Raw genomic sequence first — 19,185 nt, 5'->3', positions numbered from 1 at the left:
AAAAGTATGACAAACACTCTGGAGGCCTTTGTTATTTTTAAAAGTATTGAATCAAATGACAATTCATCTCCAATGAGGAGAAAAAATCCTCACACCAGCTGGTAAAGGTTTTATCCTTTTTATGGTAAATACATATGACATGGATACATGTTTTGAGGGACAGGTGTGCTGGTCTTTTGTGCTCAATGATCAAACCATTAGCATAGCTATATTCACCTTTTCAGCAAAATCATTAATAACATCATCAATGAGTTATTTCATACAGAGTAGAGGCACAAAGACATGGGTAGCACTGAAGCTGTATAACCCTATAAGCTGCATAACTGTATAAGCTCTACTTATACAGTCAAATCATAGTGGGTGCACTCACACACTATATTTAGAGGTTTCCTAATTCTGTACTGCTTAGCATCTTTCACATTTCCAAAGCAGACTTCAGGAAATTAGATATTCTAATTTATAGAAAAGAAAAAAAACCAACAAAACCTTATGAGTTAAATCAGCAAGTGACAGTGCCAATTAAGAGTCCTTCTTTCAGGAAGGAAAAAAAACCCAAAACCAAGCCTGTAATAGAATCATTATATTTCTTAAATGGTATTTTCTTGGATGCTAAAAACTGCCACATATGTTTCAGATTGGCACAAAATGACATGTCTGTCTTCCAAAAAGTTAGATATGTCCAGCAATCTGTTCAAGCCTTCTCCCTAAACAGTTTCTCATTATTTCCTGGCATTAGCCCTTCAATACACAAGGTCTTTCAGGCATACAGCTGTAAAACACACCAAGATTCACAGAAGGAAAAAAAATAAAAAAAATATTGGTGCAGTCAGTTTCTCATTTTAGCTAGCATCACACTTTTTTAAGACCAACAGACAGAATTAGTTGTCTAATAAGGAATCCAGTTAAAGAAAAAAAAAAAAATAAAGTGAGTCCACAGGGCCCTGTGGCCCCTGGAGCCACTGGAAATCAGCATTTGGCGGTTCCACACTGACCTAGTTTTCTTTTTCATGGGCCCAGTAATACTGCTTTCACAATGTAAAGGCCTGCAATACAAACTGACTAAGCCCAAAAAGATGCCACTTTTCACATGCCTGATTATATCACAAATGCATGTATGGGCAGAAACTGCAATTCTTCGTTGATTCTAGTATCTGATTGCCATGGGTTTTCTTACTGTAGACATAAAAGCACAGGAATTATCTGCCCTCATCCCTATGTTGTTTTGATGCTTTTTCTTTACATCTGTTACACAAATGAGTCTAAATCCACATGGTTCTATTCCTCCAGACTAAATCACTAATCCTGTCATTAAGCTCAGAAAAACACACATGATTTTTACACTCACTAAAGTCACCATTTATAACAATGAAGATGCTGCTACTGTTCTGTGTAACTAAGCTTTATGTTGCTGAAAAAAACCCAAGATGAAAACCATGGCCATATACACTAAAAAACACTTAAACTCAGAGTACAATTAAAATCTAAAAACTTAAAACCAAAGTACCAAGAGATTCTTATCTTCCAGTGCTCGTATTTCCATTTTAAATAGTATGCTAAAGATAACCTGTGTCAAAGCACAAACTTTTCTCCTTAACTAAACATAGTAAGACGTATTTTTGACACTAGAAAGAAATAATTTTTTAGAAAGAGCACAGAATTAACTTGAAGGTCTTGCTTACTGGTAATTGCACTATATATTTCGCACTCATATAGGCCTTATGAGAAAAATTTTAATACAAAGAGCTGGGAAGTCCAGGTTTTATCTGCTGAGATCCATTTGCAGCATTCTTCATTTCCTCATAACAGTTGAGGCTATCACTTGCACTTCAAAGAGGATCTGATCAAAAGCCCATTAAAGAATTTCCATTGATTTCAACGGGGCTTGGAATGCAGCCATCATGCGAGGAGCACCATTCTGTGCTTTCAAACATCATTGGTGGTATCAGCTATAATACTGACACCAGTTCTCATGAAGTCTGAATCCTTTAACGTTTGGTTTTTCTTAAAATCCCTAGTTTATCCAAGTACCTCAAAAGCAAGGGAAAATATCCAATGCCCAAGTTTTTACTCCTCATTTTCAAAGTTAGACATGAAAACACAATCATGACACAGCATACAAATTAAAAATACTAAATATGAAATTCTGAAATTAGGCTCCAATAGACTCTCATGATTCTAAGTGGGAGCTTCTGGTCAGCAACATGAGGGAAGTCAGGAATACTCTAACCCTGAAGTCTTCATGGATGCAAAGAAATCACTCTCAAGTCTATACTGATGCATATTTTAATTTTTAAATGTTTTCAGCTAAGATACCCAAATCTTTAATTGAGAATTTAATTCATCCTTAATCTTAAAGCAAACCCTGAAATAAAATTACAAATTCTTTATATCTTGCTTCTCTTCTGTCACTGCTGACGCAGATAGTAAACACTACTTCACATGCAACATTTAAGGAATACTTATTCAAAGGAATTATAAGGAACACAAGGAGTAACAATTATATTTCTATGAGCAAGGACAAGAAGTACTCATGCCAATCTCCTAATACAATCCAAATACCAGTATTTGCCTAGTTTCATCATTCCCAACCCAACTTCACCTTCAAATGAATGGGAGTGCCACTTGACAACTGAAAAACTTACTTTTGTTTAAAGGCAGCACTGCCATTGAACAGGACTGGGCTCTCAGCCAGGTCTGTTTCAGGTATCAGGGAAAGATAAACAGGTCTGTAATTCTACATACCTCGTTGGCAGCTTCTCAAAGTCCACATCCAGAAACTGTTCATAGCTAGACACAAAACTATCCAACCAGAGCTTCAGGTAATCTGGATCTTTCTGTAAAAAGAAAGAGAACATTAGGCAATATTGCACTCAAGGTCATCTATCAACAACTCTGTAATACTGCCTCAAATAAAAGTTTCTATTTAATGCATTTCAACTGGGAGAAAGGAGGGAATACACATTTTTTAGAAGCAAAAGAAAAAAACAACCACCTGTGTACTTTGAAATTTTCAGCCACATTGTGCTGATGGGACATTTTTACTCTATTCATTAGTTTATGCATCTCCTCTTCCTGGTACCAGTGTCAACCAAAGAATTTTAGCTTTTCCCCCATAAACAATCTTAACATTTTCTCCAGAGTCATCCATACCAGCTTTACAAACTTACTAGAACGTGTTCTACTCTTGATACCATAGATACTAGTACAAAACTCTCCTTATGGCTCATAAAATTAAATAAGAACTCTAATGGCAATCCTAATCACAAACCAATTTCCTTTTTGCTTCACTCATAGGTCAATATGGTAGATAACAGCAGATTAGAGACAGATGGTGTTCAGAAAGACAATGTAGAAACTATGACTTGCGTATTAGGCAGCTATTAACAGACAGAAAACTATATTTAAGCTTCCTAGTTGTTCCTACTAGAGCACAAAGACTGTGTTTGTGACCAGCAGTCCCTCAGGGCTAAACAATGTCCCAGGAACTAGGACAGATACTAGACCACTGCAAACCACACAGGGAAATTCTGTCAAAATATGCACATGAGGTAGTCTTACTTTAGAAGTTAAGCTGCTTAATTTTCACAAACAAGCTGCCAGCCCATAGCTAAAATATTCCTTTGCCAGGACTGTGCAGTCTTGTTCATTAACACACATGCACATAGTCCCATTCTACACCACAAATAATTTTCAAAACAGTTTTAAAATTTTTGCCTGAAGTATTTGAGATTAAAAATTATTTCTGAATCCACTCCATAATTTATAACATTTTGCAGAAGTTGAAAACATTTTTCTTTATCCTTTTCCCTCTTCTGTATCTCCTCCTTTTGTTTGTTGCCTTTATACTACCACAGATGTTCCCAAATAAGATGTTTCCCTGTAGAGTTAAGATTGAAGAGCAAACAGTGAATATCTCTAACACACACACACACACACACACACACACACACTCCTCTGCAGCAATGTCAGTGTAAAAGAAAGTCACCAAGAAAGACTGACAGAGAGTCCTGTCAATGTAAAATAGCTACCTATGAAAGAGCCCTCCACAAGGGAGAGAAATCAAACAAAACAAAACTTAAAAAAAAAACTCAAGCAAAACAAAACAAACAACCTCAGAATAAAATAAACACATAAATCCAGAACCTCAAGTGGTGCAAAGCTCTTCCCAGAGCATCTTTCCACAGACGTACAGGAGTTCTAAAGCATGGGAACCCCCTCCTCATTCTAAACCTTTACCCTTCTCTGTGTCCCCAAAAACCATCCTCAACTCAAGCAAGAAGTGTCACAAACATCCAGACACAATTTACTTCACTGTCACTAATTATTATATATAAAATGTGTTCAGGTACTGTGACAACAGGTGCCAAATAAAACCCTCAGCGAGATACGTATCTTATCTGATTATTAGCTTCTACTGACTTCACAGCATTTTTTATTCACTTTTCCTAATTGTCTTATTTTCCCTTCTTCTGCTTAATTCCTAATCTCTCCCTCCTTCATAATCTTTCTTCTCATCTCTGCTTTTATTCACTTCTCAATTATTTAAGTAATCACTCCCTTTCTTTTTCTGTAAAAATTTGTCAAAACAGCACTATGTTCTGAAAGTGTAATGTAGCCTTGTTCTCATGTTTAATGTGCACTGAACTGCCAAATGGTTAACTAATCTTAAACGCACCCTCCAATTGCCCTCAACATGGAATTGTAAAACACAGAATGAAGGAAGCAGTTGAGATAAAGAGTAATTTCAACGTTTCTAAACTACTGGTTTAAGCTACAGAGTTTGTCAGATTATCACAAGTAAGTGAGCATAGAATACACGTTTCTCAGGTCCAGACATCAAACATATTGAAAATCAACCCAAAACTTAGACAAGAAGTAAGACTTTCCTAAAAGAACGATTTAGAAGTAATAGAAGACACTTTCTTCAGACAGTCCAGCTTTTCAAAAATGTTCACGTTTAAAGCTTTAACTTTCTTGCATTTCACAGCAAGTCATTTTAGCTGCAAGCAAACTATTTCACAGGATCATAAAGACAAAAGAAACCAGGATACCATTTTAGTAATTACAACAGAGCTCAGGCTACAAAGGACAGAGCAACTACAGGTATGTAATGAACAGAAATGTTGCCAAATCCATGTGTCCATGCCTCTGATGAAAATGGCCATATACACATGCAAAAACTGAACTTAGAAGACCTTTTCCCTGTTGAACAAATTGCTTCTTTGTTGGCATGAAAAGCTTCTCCTTGAAATCCAACAAGAAATACTAGATTGATTCTACTCGTGTTCCCGAATTAAAATTGTTTGTTGACACAGCTCAGGCTCATTCCTAATTGCTAACAGTAAACTTGTGTAAAAAAACTGTTTTTCTTGGTTATCATGAAAGAAGATGTGCAAATAACAACATTATCCGACTTAAAATTGCTTTAACAAAAGTCAAGGATGAGAAAAGCTGAAGCGCAGGACAAAAGACAAAATTATATTAAATGCCTGCTTGCTCCTTTTTAATGATACAGCCTAAATGAGTTTCAAGCTTCTTTATCTTTGAACTCCAATGCCTTTGCAAAGCTATCAGTACCGACTGGGAATAAGAGAACACTGGCAGACAAAATATGCAAGAAACAGCACTTATACAGATGGCAAGAGTAAACCACATGTTAATGAAACAGCCAGAACTTTTTTGCCTACCTGTAGAGCACAGACTGCTCACTTTTCTTTGCCACTAGAACTCTTCCTGCTCCTGGTAAAAACCAAGAACTGCCGCACTGCTGGATTATTCCCTGCAGCACACAATTCAACTCAACTCCCTTCACCTGAATCCCCCGCCTGTCAATTAATAATGTAATATTCCAAGTTATTAAAATGATCAGATTTTATATCAAAATACCAGGTAACACTAATGGTATGTGCCAGTAGAAAACAGTTTATGCAACAGTTGACTGAGAGTCAAATCTAGATATTTTCATCACTAACTCAAAACCACTTGGACACATTTTTTTTAAAAAAATCATGAAGGCAGGAAAGTAAACAAGATCACTTAGCAACATGAGAAACAGCAAGAAATAGATCTCCATTATACACCAGCTAACAGAGGCATGCCTCCTTTCCAGAAACGAACAAAAATGAAGACTTGTGAAGCAGAAGTGCATTCCAGGAAAAAGTGACAAAACATTTAGCAAATGGGCTACAATTAAGATATTTCACGTAAGTGATGTCAATAATGTTAGAAACAGAAGCTATAAACAGCTCTCAAAGTTCAAATCTGGCTCAGGGGTTTTTTTTCTTTATTAGCAGCAACCATTCCGGATCCTAGGCACCAGTCTCCTGTTGAAAGCTCCAAGAAAATCTAGATTTTACTGAATAAATTTTAGGAAAGGAAACTGAAAATGGTAAATGTTACCCTTGGCAAAAATGTCCTAAAACACAGCTAAATACATAGAACCTTTCTGAAGACCTGCCTATGTAAGTCAGATGCATCTTAAATTCTTCCAAACCAAAGGCATCACAGCTTAGGAGAAACAGAGTCTTTTTACAGTGGTTTAATATTCCAAGTTCATAATAAAACCAGGCAGTAATAACAGGTATCAGCTGTTTTGATTACACTGTGATTTTATGTATAATGAAATTATCCTACCCAGCATCTTTACCTTGAACTTTTTGTTGAGGTCAGCTGGTCCTACTTAATCTGGAGTTTAAATGTGGTGGAATGAAAAATGAAAAATAATGTATTTCTGTTAAGTCTTCCCCCCACTCACCTTTTCAACAATCCTCTATTGTCCGGCGACAGAAGTGGAAAACCATATTAACAGGAAAACACAAATTAACCTTAGTTTAACATTAATACATTTGTGCTCTCCAATGCCAGATCAACTTTCCAAGCCACTACATGTTGCAATATGACAAAGATCTGTTACTAGGTGTCAGAAGAGAGCATCCCATGGGATCCATGCTGCTACTGAGGGCAACAAATCACTGAACTGCAACCTCAGCTCCATCTGATTAACTGTAAATTGTGAGCTACTACATTACATCTGTGGCCCTCTAAGGAAGCAGTAGAACACTAGAATAAAGCATGGTAAATACTCAGAAGCCTTGTGAGCAGCAGAAGCAGCAAAAACTATGGAATGTATTTCCCCTCTTTGACAATTACCCTTTCATTATCATTCTGCAGACAGGTAGCTGGAGGCTGTATGTCAGAAAACAGCTCCAAATTGTTTTCTGTGGTGCTGGTTGAAGACACACTTTGAGAGCACAGTTTACAAAGCAACGTATGCTTTGGTAGTACACCACAAGGCTAAACTGTGACAAACCAATGTGAGTGAGGCCTGGCATTCTTTTCCAGCTCCACCACACACACTCTGCAGACATGTCTGTTAGATCAGCAAGAAATCAAAAACGACATTTTTGATTAGTGCAGAAGCAGTAAAAGCAGGAAGAAGCTTCTGAGAGGTAATAAAATGCTTTTCACCAGTTAAAACTTTTCAATTACTACAAGATAAGAAATGCTGTTTTCTGAAACCTTAAAGCCTTCTAAGTTACAAGCCTAAGCTTTTGATTTGTTTACCTGAAACCTGCCTAGCTTTTGTGCAGGTCAAATTTATGTAATTTATTTGAATAATACTTCACATATAGAAACTGCATGCCTTAAAACTTCCAGAAGATAATTTCCCCATAGCTTGAAGTCCAAGAAGGTAAAATAGAACTTAAGTCAGCCATTTCTCTTCATAGTGATGAATGGAAACAACTAGAGTTTTAACAAGGCTATCTTAAAGTGTCATTGTAACAAAAGGCTATGAAAAAAACACTGAAAAACAAAGAGCCCAGGAATATAAAAGTTCTTTTGTTAATAGCCACAAGTTTGCAGAAGCTAAGCTTAGGCTCCTGAACTCAGCCCACTGTAATGAAGGCCTTTGAAAGTGCTATAGCAGTCACTCACCTGCACTAATGAAAAATAAGTCCTTTGGGCCTATTAAATCAAATGTAGCTCAGAGCAGCTGAAAGTGAAAGTACTTCCTTGTTCCTTCCCTTCCCTAAATACCTCTGGTTTTCATTTAAAAAACAAACAAATAACCCAACCCAGCACAATTACACACCATCCCTTCAGGCCTCCATTCCCCTAAGATCCTCTCAGCACAGTAAGAGCTGCTACAGCTCTTCACACTTTAAAAAAAAACACTGCCAGGCCTGAGCAGTGGAGTGTTTCTAACAGGTACTGAAAATAACCTCAAAAACCACTCCAAACCATAACACACTAAACCCATCTCCCATGAAACAGCCAGAGGAGGGTTAGGTTGGTTTGTTTTTTTTTTTCTTTTCCAAAATAGTACAATGCTAGAAAGAAAAAAACATTTGCTAAATAAACCCACTGTACTGGTCCCCAATATGCATTGCAATACTGTACCTAAATCCTGCCAACCAATTAGCAGGATTCCCATGGAGTGTTAACACTTGCAATTTGGATCTATAAACTCTCGAAAGGCTCTTCTTACACTCTGTGTTCTTCACCTTCAGCACTGAACCACGCTGAAGCAAAGCCCATAGCCCAGTGGGGATCTACTCTGCCCTTCAGACAGGCAGGACCTTCTCTAAGGCAATGAAGTGAAAAGAAACTACAGCCAAAATCTACACTAGCCTAGGACAGGCTCCTGTCTTTGATACACTGAATTGTCTGGAAATTACAAGAGCCTTTTCTAGTCTCTATGAAACTGATCAAATGAATGACAAAAATGTTCTAATACATTCTTATTTTTCAATCTATGCAAGAAGGTCACAAAAAATGTTTGAACCAGTACAACATTTTTATATCCATTAAGAAGCCAGGTAGTAGTAGTCTTACAGCTAGCTCTCAGTTAAATGAAAGTATTTTACACAAAACTGGCACTGAAGTCCTCCCTACTGAAAGCCTTCAGCCCTGTGCCTGTGGAATACAGGTACATTTACCCAGGGTCTCATACCAACACTATTTATGTATTTATATAAAGGGTTTATTTTAGATTTAGTAGTAACTTCCAATTCTACTAAGGCTTCAGGCAAAGAACTGGAAGGGCAAAGCTCAGTAGATATGTTCAGGAAGTATTAGTTGCTAAAACAAAAGCTGGATCCACCCGAGGCTCTTTGCAGGGTCACATTCCATGCTCTAAAGGCAAAAATTCCCTGCAGGGCAGTTCAGAGTCCAGCTATCAGACAAGCCCGACTTGTTGGACAAGGCAGTTGTTTGAAGTCGTTAAATTTAACATGCAGCCATCAAACAGCCAGCTGGGTCTGACTCCTGTGCTAGCTCTCAGTCAACCTTCAAAGTGGATTTCAGCTTAGAAGCACAACCATGAAATCTCACTGGCACTGGCATTATCATAAGTAATCCCCCATCCCCAAGCATTTTATTTAAAATAAGAACAATCCTTTGGTGACAAGGCTGAATTAGACTTACAAAATGTAACATTAGGACACTAAACATGAAACATTGCCTTTAGATCACTGGTGAGTTTACTCATCTTTAAATTAATTGAAGTAGTCTGCATAATGCAGAATTGCGGAACATTTCTCAACACTGTTTGAAATAAACAATTCATTTGGGAATTAGAAAATTTGTGTTAAGGGACCTCTTTCCTCTTCATGTTTTCAGACATAAAAGGCTACATTTCCAGCATGAGAACCCCTAGCAGCCTTTACTCTAGCAGCACGACACAGTGCCTATGCTTTTTGTGAACCTTTCATACAAAATGCGAAAACAAAATATGAAAAGCTTTGTTATAGCAGCAACACCACAGTTAGAATTAGTGAAAAACTTCATGATAAACCATTTTAAACTGGCATAACTGCCTTGATAAATTCAATCAATCAATTCTAATTGACTGGGGAATCACCTTTGGGCTCAACTTTCCATTATAATCAAAATACTGATTTTCAAATCAGTGGATCCAAAAGAAGAAAAGCTCCCAGCAAGTAACGATAAATTTCTGTTTTCAACATCCACACAAGCATTCTGTTCCATTTCCAGAATTAAAAGCAAAAAGGGATGGCGTGGTGATGCTTTGTTTTATAAATGGAAGTTGCAGTGAATCATGATAGAAAAAACTATTTTGGGACAAGTTAAAAATTCTCTTTAGCATAGGGATTTACACCAAAATAAGCCTATAGCTGCCAATCATGATAAAATTTAGCTCACAAACTTTAAAGTCAAGTTTAATATTTTTCTTTTCAAAACAAAAAATATTTTTAATCTTCTAGTATTGCCTTAAAGATAATCCAAGCACTTTTATTCATTTTCCTTTTTACTTCAGATCTCCAACAAAACTGGAAAAACAAAATGATAAAATTTTCTCACTAAAATAGAAAACTAGAGGCTTTGCTTCTATCTCTTGCCTCTTTCATTGCAGTTGTTGTTTTTGAATGATGATACAATTACAACCTCGTAGCTTGAAACTGGCAGGTGGCTGATGCCATTCGTTGGATGAATCTAATTAATGTGAACTCAGATTTTAATGTCTTCACATTTGACAGAAAGTATCACTAAGGCAAGCCCCATGTACAAGTTGGTATACCCTATTTCAGCCCCCTGGAGTCCACCACACAGAGCATTTATCAGGAATTGACCATACTGTAAATTACAGTTCTATTAACATTCAATTAACATTCTATTACATTACATTCTATTAACATGCAATTTTCCCATCAAATTTGCCATAGTGAACCAACTGGAAGCTGTATTTTAAGGGGAACAAGAAGCATCCTAAATAATTGAAAGGTAACTGAAATAACATTATGTCAAAAGTCTACAGTGTCAAGATAGCCTAAATTTAATGAAAATTCAAACTATACCTTATACAAGACTAGAACTCTTAATTGCTTATAAACTCGAAATTATGCCATTAATTTACATGAGAAAAAGGCTGAATTTTAGCACCAACACACACACAGTTAGCTTTTGCCCCACTAAGTTTCCAACTTTGAATGTAGTGCAAGAGACAATACAAGTTTATCACAGGCAGAAAGGAAGCAGGATGGTGCTACAACAGTAAAACATCAGCCTATTTCACCATATCAACAGCTAAACATTGTCTAGCTATGTCTTCCAGCAGATAAGGTTGAGAACGGGAGTACAGCTTAGCAAAAAAGCCTGTATTTGTTTCACAGTGTCATGTGATTACACCAAATAAAACTAAAACAAATTTCTGTATCTTTAGCTATGGATTTAACTATTTGGTTTTGCCTCCTTAGTCTCACCCGGTCTTACTTAATATACTGAACTTAACTTACTAACATACTGAAGCTGAACTATACACTGAAGGTATAATTCACGTATAGACTGAAGGGGTATCATTTAAAAACCCCAAATCCACTTCTCAAAAGCACACTTAAAAAAAATCCTCAACAACTATGGCATACCAGAATATGGGTTACTTGCCCAAATGCTGTTTGGCATCCACTGCACTTCTGCTGGTGCAGTTTTTAAATGATCAGCACAATTAACTAGAGCCAGATATCTGTAAATAACACACTTGTCTTCTATACCCTGCTTTACTCCCAAGAGCTTTACCCACTCACTATGTATGTAGTATCACTTATTCCCATTGCTTACTAAAGGCAAATGTAATCCTCAATCATAAATTGGATTATGCTTTAAATATCAGAGAATGCATCAATACAGACAAATATCGCACCAGCATAGAGAACTCACAGCTAATGTTTAAATTTGCAGAGAAGCCTGAGATACCAAAATTAAGACAGGGTTTATGAGGAGAATAACCAAATACACTTTTCATTTCTTGGTGCTCCCTGTCGTATCTCCCATTGTCCTCCACTGCAGCCTCCCATTTGGTAGAAGATAAAATGGAAAAGTTAGACTTGAGCAAATTTGTGTTTTTTAAAGAAAAAAGTGCTTATTGGTACTGTTAAGATGTGCATGTTTTGATGATTGCTCCACTACTCACATATAATTCTTCCAGCAGGAAAAGCTCAGTAATTAGAGAAGCTCTTCTCTCTCCTACAGCAGCTGTTTAACCTTTCTGAAGCCTGTAAATATTTCAACAGTATCTACTGACAACATTTGGATTCAGGCCTTAAGCTCCAATGCTGTTCAATGGGCAGCTAGCAAGCCTTTCTCTCATTTCAGTAATCAGCACAAACACACTGCATATTGGAGTTGATTCGGCAATATTCTCTTACCAGGACACACGCCATCCCCAGATCTGCCCAGCTGATCAAGTTAAAAGAGCCATAACTCAGACACACACAACCATGCAGGGTTTGTTAATTTCTCTCTATATTAGAACATCAACACATAGAACCAGAAGCCTGTGTTTGTAGCTTTGTGATGTATCATTCCATTTAAGAGACACTCAATTCTTTCATGTCAATAAAAGCTTGATCTGAATTATTATTTGTTGGCATGTTCAGAACTAGATGTTTCTTACTGCTTCTGTAAAGTGCTGATCCACAAACCCATAGACATGTGGAAATTCTAACCTCATGTTGGAGTCCACTAAAACCCTGAATCTTACATCAAAAACATCAACAAACCTCAGACTCTACATTATCCAGCAGTAGCAACTACATATATGTACTGCCACATATATTACAGAATGAGCAACAATAATTTCTTTATAGCTTGTAAAAACTTACAGTTTTCTTACATCTTTGCCTGTTTAGATTTATCTGCTGCCTCACTGCAACCTGAAGTCTGCATTCTCTGTGCCAGTCTCTGTTCTGTGTCTGAACAACTACAACACAAGGTCACCCTGGCCCATAATTAAGGAAGGAAACAGCCACTCAAGAGAATGATGGCTCATATACTGATGTCAGCTATTTATGTGAGAAGTTCTATATTTGTAAATATCAGAATTATGTTAGTTCTTGGACTAAGAAACATCTCTTTAAATAGCAGTTAATTCAGAAGAAGACCAACTGTTATCTGTATCCATTCTTAGTTCAGCCTCTTGAACAGAGACAGAACAAAGATATTTTTGCCACCATATGGCCACAAGTGATTTGTGACATGTTATTCTACAAGTTACACTCCCTACAAAAGAAGAAATTTACTTAAAACAATCTACAGAAAAGATATTTTACACAGCAATTCCTTCTAAGACTTCACTCACTCATTTCAGCAAAGGCTTGAATTTACGTGACAGTGAATTATGAAAAACTACTTTTACTGAGCATTCGGTTTGCTCAAACATTCATCTAACTGTAAGCTGAATACTTCATCAAATCTAACAAAGGCGATATATAGCAATGTGACCTGCATCACTGACAAGTCAGCAACTGCACAAGAAGGAAGACAAGGGCAAGCCAAATCAGGATGAGATCACATTTGGGATGCAATGGCCAGTGTTTCACTTGGAGCTTACAATTCAATGTCAATGATAATTATATTCTTGTTGAATCACATGCTTCTCACCACAACAAAGCATAATTTGGCTAAAGGCACATTTCTTTGAGAAACAATGTTACAATATTAAATGAGAAGATATTTATAATATATAGCTATCCCTCACTGTGCCATAGAGAAGACAACATTTATCTCAATACAATCAGATTTTGTAAAAACAAATGAGAAGTGCAGCACAAGGTAAGAAAGCACGTTTGAAATAACAGCTTATGCACAGGTCTGCTGCTCTTAACACAGCAAGGGATGTGACTGTCTCAGCTCTGCATTAGTAAAGAGCAGATCATTATGATCAGCTAACACACCAACTCCTGACTGTATCAATGACACCAAGGTTGAACATTCCCTCTTTAAAATGAGAAGCACGGGCTCCAAACTGAGTGAAGAACATTCACAGCTTTCCCTTGAAATCATTGTGTCATCTCACAGGAAAAGGCAGTGTTTAAATGAAATCAGGGCTATATTGAAGACAAGAGTGTAAGAAAAAGCTCAGAACCACTGTAGTATCATGAAAACTGGTGTGAATATGGCAGTTAAGTGCTTGCATTAATGCCTTTGAAATCCCTTTTGAAGGCAACTAGGATCTCTTATTTTCACAGATTAGAAAAAATCTCCATATAAAAGGCTATCTGAACACCTTCTGAATAAAATCCAAAATATCAGAAATCCTGACATGCTTTATGTCTAAGAGTCTGAAATACCTAACAGAACAACTGGAGATGAACCACATATACTTAAAATCTTACAGATTTTAAGAGGTTCAATCTCTTTAATTTGAATTTGCAGCAAAAGTTACTTCAGAGGATTATGAAACAGAAATAAATTTTCTGTACTGATACAAAATCAATATCTAATAAAAGGTTATCTAATAAAAGGTTAATCAACCAATATTACAGCACTAATAGCAATATTACCATAGTAATATTGCAGCCATGAAAGTCTAATGTTACAAGACAAAACTGGTAAATTACCTCTGTCACGGAAACCCAAAGAAGTCACAGACACACATGAAAGCATGTCCTTTTCTTCTATCCCATGGAGCTCTACTCCTACTGTACACTTCCATTAATAAAGCATTTTCAGGTACCTGCTCTATATGCACTTACATAAGGAGTGTTCCATGCTCCCCTGTAGGTTATTGAAGGCTTTTAACTGGCAAACAACTGGAAAAAATTCTGCTATCTATTCTACACAATTCAATTCTCTTAAAATGCTCATTCAAACATCTGGATGAGAAGACAGCAGTTAACATTCATATCAATATTTGAGTAAAGGCATTGTACATTTACACTAAACAGAAAAACATCCCCCAAACACTAAAACCATTTGAAACTGAAAACCATCAGCAATTTACATCCTTAACAAGGCACTCCATGCAGAAACTTTAACAAATTGAAAAAAAGAAAGAAAAAACCAAAACCAACAAAAGACTCAAGACAAAAACAGACTTAGGCTGTGAATAATACAACATTGTGGTAACAATCCCAGTGACTCAAATTTTAATAAATTTTACTAAAATTTACTAAAATTTTTTACTAAATCTAACTTTTACTAAATCTAATGAAGTTTTAAACTGCTTCCATGCAACATCAGAAGCATTGTAAATCAAATGTGGCTACTACTTTCATCTGTAACACAGACTGCAATCTGTAGCTTTTAGGGAAACAGACGGAGAAAAAAAAATCCAAAACCAAATCCACCCTTAGATTAGAAACTGCCAGATGAAAACAATTGACTACCAACTAAAACCAAACTCTTGCAGACACTCAAACATTATCTTAAAAAAAATTGAAAAATTTAAAAATTTTTAAAATCACAAACCAACAAAAAATCCCACCATAACAACAAAAAAAACCCAGAAAAATTAAACCACCTCATACATGGTGTCTTCCAAAGACTGCTCCCGCAAAGGCCCTGATTAATGCTGCTATCTGCCCATATCTCCAATTCCTCAACTGCACAAGAAGCAATGAAAATAGAGAAATGCCTTCCTAATGTTACTTTGCACAAAACTAAGCACAACTGATGCTGCCAGAGATGTCAAGGGATCACAAAGAACAAAAGTCATGACCCAGGATAGGTGGCAAGATGGTAACACAGCATTATGTAGCACTTGAAAGCTGTGAAAAGCCTTGCTGCTTTAGCACAGGGTGCTGTATTTAAAAGATTATCACGAAGGACCCGATTATCAAAAGACAAGACTATTAGCAACAGTCGGAAGCATCACAAAGAAGTAGCTTGGATTTCACCGTTTCTGTAACTAACAAGGCTGCAAAAGCTAAAGCCACGTATTTGGGATTTGTGGCACAATAAACAGGAATTTGTTGTGCCTTACTGAACTATAACTCTCCAGCCATTTTTCTAGTTTGAAGAATTTGCCTAGCTTTATTTCCCAGGATGTCATTCATGGACAGTCATTGCAGTGCAACATACTACACCTCACTGGGCAGGTATAAACAATTCACTCCCAGGTATAAATAACTTCTCTAAACCACTCTATCCTATCACTGGTAATTATTGCTACACCTTCCCATTCTGCTAGATGTTCTAAGAACAAAGCAATATATATGGGTGTTTCCAAGTGGACTGAATAAACTAATTTACTTTAAGGCTTCCTACATTTTACATCCCAAGATGGAGACATAACTTCTTCATCTGCTCTTAACTTCACCAAGCTTAATACTCGAATTCTGGATGTCTGCCTCAAGCAGAATAAGGTATCATTTTAACCTGAACCAGTTGAGAGGTAAGGAAAAAAACTGTTTTGTGCCTAACACTTCTTGAAAAAGTGAACCTTTTTTTGAATCATTCCAGTTGCCCTCATATGTTGAAGACACTCTATTTTATTTTTAAAATATATGTTTTGTTACTTAGGAACAAGCCCATATCAACAAACAAATTTCATTTAATCATGCCCTTAATATAGAAAATAGGCCAAAAAAAGTCACAGATAGCTAATGAGGAGACTGAACATACAAAATTATTATTTTTTCTCAGACAGCCCATCCTCTACCACCTGAGATCTGAGTAGACTATGGGCACATCATTCTCGTAAAGAAACTGAACATCCCCTAAATGATCTAAACTACACATTTCAAATAGCACTCCTTCATGCAAACTTCCTGCTATGAACAACATGGAGACAGATAGCATACAATCTGAATGAAAGCTTCCAGCAAAGGGGGAGTAGATCCAAGACAGACAAAAGAATATTTTAAACAACAAGGGAGGAAAGAGCCAAAGAACAGCCAAGCAAAGACATTCAGAACTTGGCTCATCTCTGAGGTCTTAGTGTCTCCCAAAGCTGAGTCAAGTCTGGATTCTCTGAGTGTATTCCAAGTGCATTTCTTCCTCTCACATCGATGAATTCACTGGCAAAACATGCATCTTCTCCAGTGCTACTCCACTTCCTACTACACTGGTTTAAAAGGCAAAGGTTCAACCCAGCAGATCACCCACACGGGGAGCAGTAAAAACTGATACCATGCTGTTATGCTTGCACTAGTTTTAACAACATGGAGAGGATTAAGGCTGTACAAAAATTAGGAAACAAGAGAATTAAGACAAGTACTTTGTGCACTGGTGTTAAATGGTCTGTACTTAACATTTTGCATTCTCTTGAAATGAGGTGGGAAGAACAAGGGAAGGACTGTTCTACCCTTAATGTCCTACTGGATTGGAGACTTAAAGAAACTGAAACACAAACGAAGCATGAGACTGCAAAAACGCAAAACAAAACCAGAGAATAAGGCCATCAAAAGCTACCCTTGCCACTGAGCTCCTGTATGACAGCAGATCAGTCCTTTCCTCCACCTTTACAGCTGTTTTTTGTATGCTACTTATTTTACAGCTACCTATTCCGATAATCTGCAATCCAATTTCTCTACATACTCAGCACACCCGGCAGCAATTAGGACATGTGCTTGAAACATACTAATTGCTTTACACTATAAAACACAAATGGAGGCAGGACAGCGTTTTTGTATTATTTCTGCCAGGTGAAGGAAATTCATTACTAATGGAGTATGTAGATATCATGGCAATAGCCAGCAAAAGCAGACTCTGGAGCAACTTAATAAATCTGCTCTTTGGGAAGGGTTTTGCTAAAAAAGTTTAAACAAAACTGAAGCTGTTCAGAAACCAGTAAGTAAAAAGCTAAATACTAGGCAGCACTGAATTAAATTAATACAATACAGCTTAATTGCTACAAAATAAAGAATTATGTAAATGTATGCATTCACACAGTTAAATTATACAGCTACAATAACTGCTTAGACTGACCCACGAACACTGCAATTCTCATCTCAAACATAAAAAATACCAACTTGAACAGTAAGCCGTGGGATGAGGCTGTAAATAGCCTAAGTGCAATTACATCCTTTCAGAAGCTAATCATGTCCATGCAATTTCCAAGAAAAAAATATGTTACAATTTAAATACCTGACTACCAAACAAGAGAGGATAAAAGCAAACAAACACAAATATTTACCTTATTGCAGTAAAGCATCCACAGCTCATACAGCCTCTCTCGGGATGCCATTCCTCCCCTTCCTCTTCCCGTCGATCCCAGCTACTTTTCTCTTCAAGATCCTACCATGCTCAGTTCCCAGGTGCTCTTTCCACAGTTTTGCTTTATTAATAGTTATACCATAACCCGAGAAGAAGCCAAGTAAGAGGGTCTCAGTCTCTCCTTTTCGAGTAAACAACGAGGTACAACACAAGCAACTGCAGACAAGTGTCAAGCATGTCCGTTCTTCGCCAGCGCCGCTTCGGTTTTAATCTCTGAAAGTGAAAACATACCCTTCAGGCCTTTGGTGGAGGGAGGAAAACAAATCCGCACTTAAAGCCCACAGACAGCCTGGGGACTCGGGCGGCGGCAGGTCGCACCGCTTTGCTCTCTGACACTATTGCCGGTGACGGAGAGGTCTGGCGTTTCGTGTTCGTGGCGCTTGCTCGCTTTTGCGGGGGGGAAGCCGCAGGGCTGCCGAGCGGCGCCGCCGGAGCCGCGGGTACCGCCGGAGCCCCGGGTACCGCCGCTCCCGGCCCGGCAGTGACAGCCACTGCCACCGCCCTTCTGCACCGGCCCCGGGCTCCGCGGCCGCTCCGGACCCCGGCGGGCCCCGCAGGCCAGCGGCTGCAGGGCAGAGCCGCGGGTCGCGGGAAGAGCCCCGCGCTGCGCCGCCGCCCGCTCCCGGCCGGGACCGGCCGCCCCGCGCCGCCACCTACCGAGCCCCGGCCTCCCCCAGCTCCCGCCGCGCTCCCGCGGCCTCTCCCGCAGCCTACCCGGGCCGCGGCGAGTGGCGCCCGGGCAGGAGGGGCCAAGCCTCGCCACATCGCCCGCCCCGCCCGCGCTCCCGCACACGCCCCGGGCCGCCGCCGAGGGGCGGGGAAGCCGCGGGCGCCATGTTGGCAGCGGGCAGGGGCAGTGCCCGCCCGGGGCAGCCGGGGCAGGGGCAGAGCCCCGGCGGAGAAGGCGATCCGCAGCCTGCGGCTTCACCCGCAGAGCCGGCGGCTCCTGCCCGGGCTGCGCCCCTCGGCCGCACCAGGAGCGTGCCCGTAAAGAATCAGCATCCCCATCCTGAGCACCTCAGGAAACCTCCGCACTGCTTTGCTTCACAAGGAATAAAGGTTACCAAGCACATACACGTGTTTTATATACGCTCCAGAGAGGCCTACCAGCATAGCCTGCGGAGCATGGATATATCCATACATCCAACTTCTAAGGCAGCCCCCTACCTTGTATGCAGAGCTTGTGTAGGACTAAGGAACCAAAGTTAGATTTTGTGCAAAAAGTTAGAT

General features: G+C 38.6%; 1 protein-coding gene across 7 annotated transcripts in view; it reads right to left on the bottom strand.

The window, feature by feature from the left end:
• The window catches only part of NBEAL1 (neurobeachin like 1), an 80,527-nt gene extending 61,727 nt beyond the window's left edge, over positions 1 to 18,800 (bottom strand). For 5 of the 7 annotated variants that reach the window (XR_005257651.1, XM_038143524.1, XM_038143526.1 and 2 more), the window contains exons 1-3: positions 18,613 to 18,766; positions 17,876 to 18,168; positions 2,743 to 2,834 (exon numbers count right to left, since the gene is read on the bottom strand). Coding sequence is in view for 5 of the 7 variants with exons in the window: in XM_038143524.1 (XP_037999452.1) it covers positions 2,743 to 2,834; positions 17,876 to 17,926 (143 nt within the window). In the remaining 2 variants the exon portion in view is untranslated. Of the gene's footprint in view, positions 1 to 2,742; positions 2,835 to 12,631; positions 14,208 to 17,875; positions 18,169 to 18,612 lie in introns of those variants that run through there. The other 2 variants (XM_038143523.1, XM_038143527.1) reach the window with 2 other exon arrangements.
• Positions 18,801 to 19,185: the final 385 nt, after the last annotated feature.

Source organism: Motacilla alba, chromosome 7, assembly GCF_015832195.1.
Source record: "Motacilla alba alba isolate MOTALB_02 chromosome 7, Motacilla_alba_V1.0_pri, whole genome shotgun sequence".
Taxonomy (NCBI): Eukaryota; Metazoa; Chordata; class Aves; order Passeriformes; family Motacillidae; genus Motacilla; species Motacilla alba.
The sequence above is the reverse complement of the archived record's forward strand: the minus strand, read 5'-3'. Positions and strand labels throughout refer to the sequence as shown.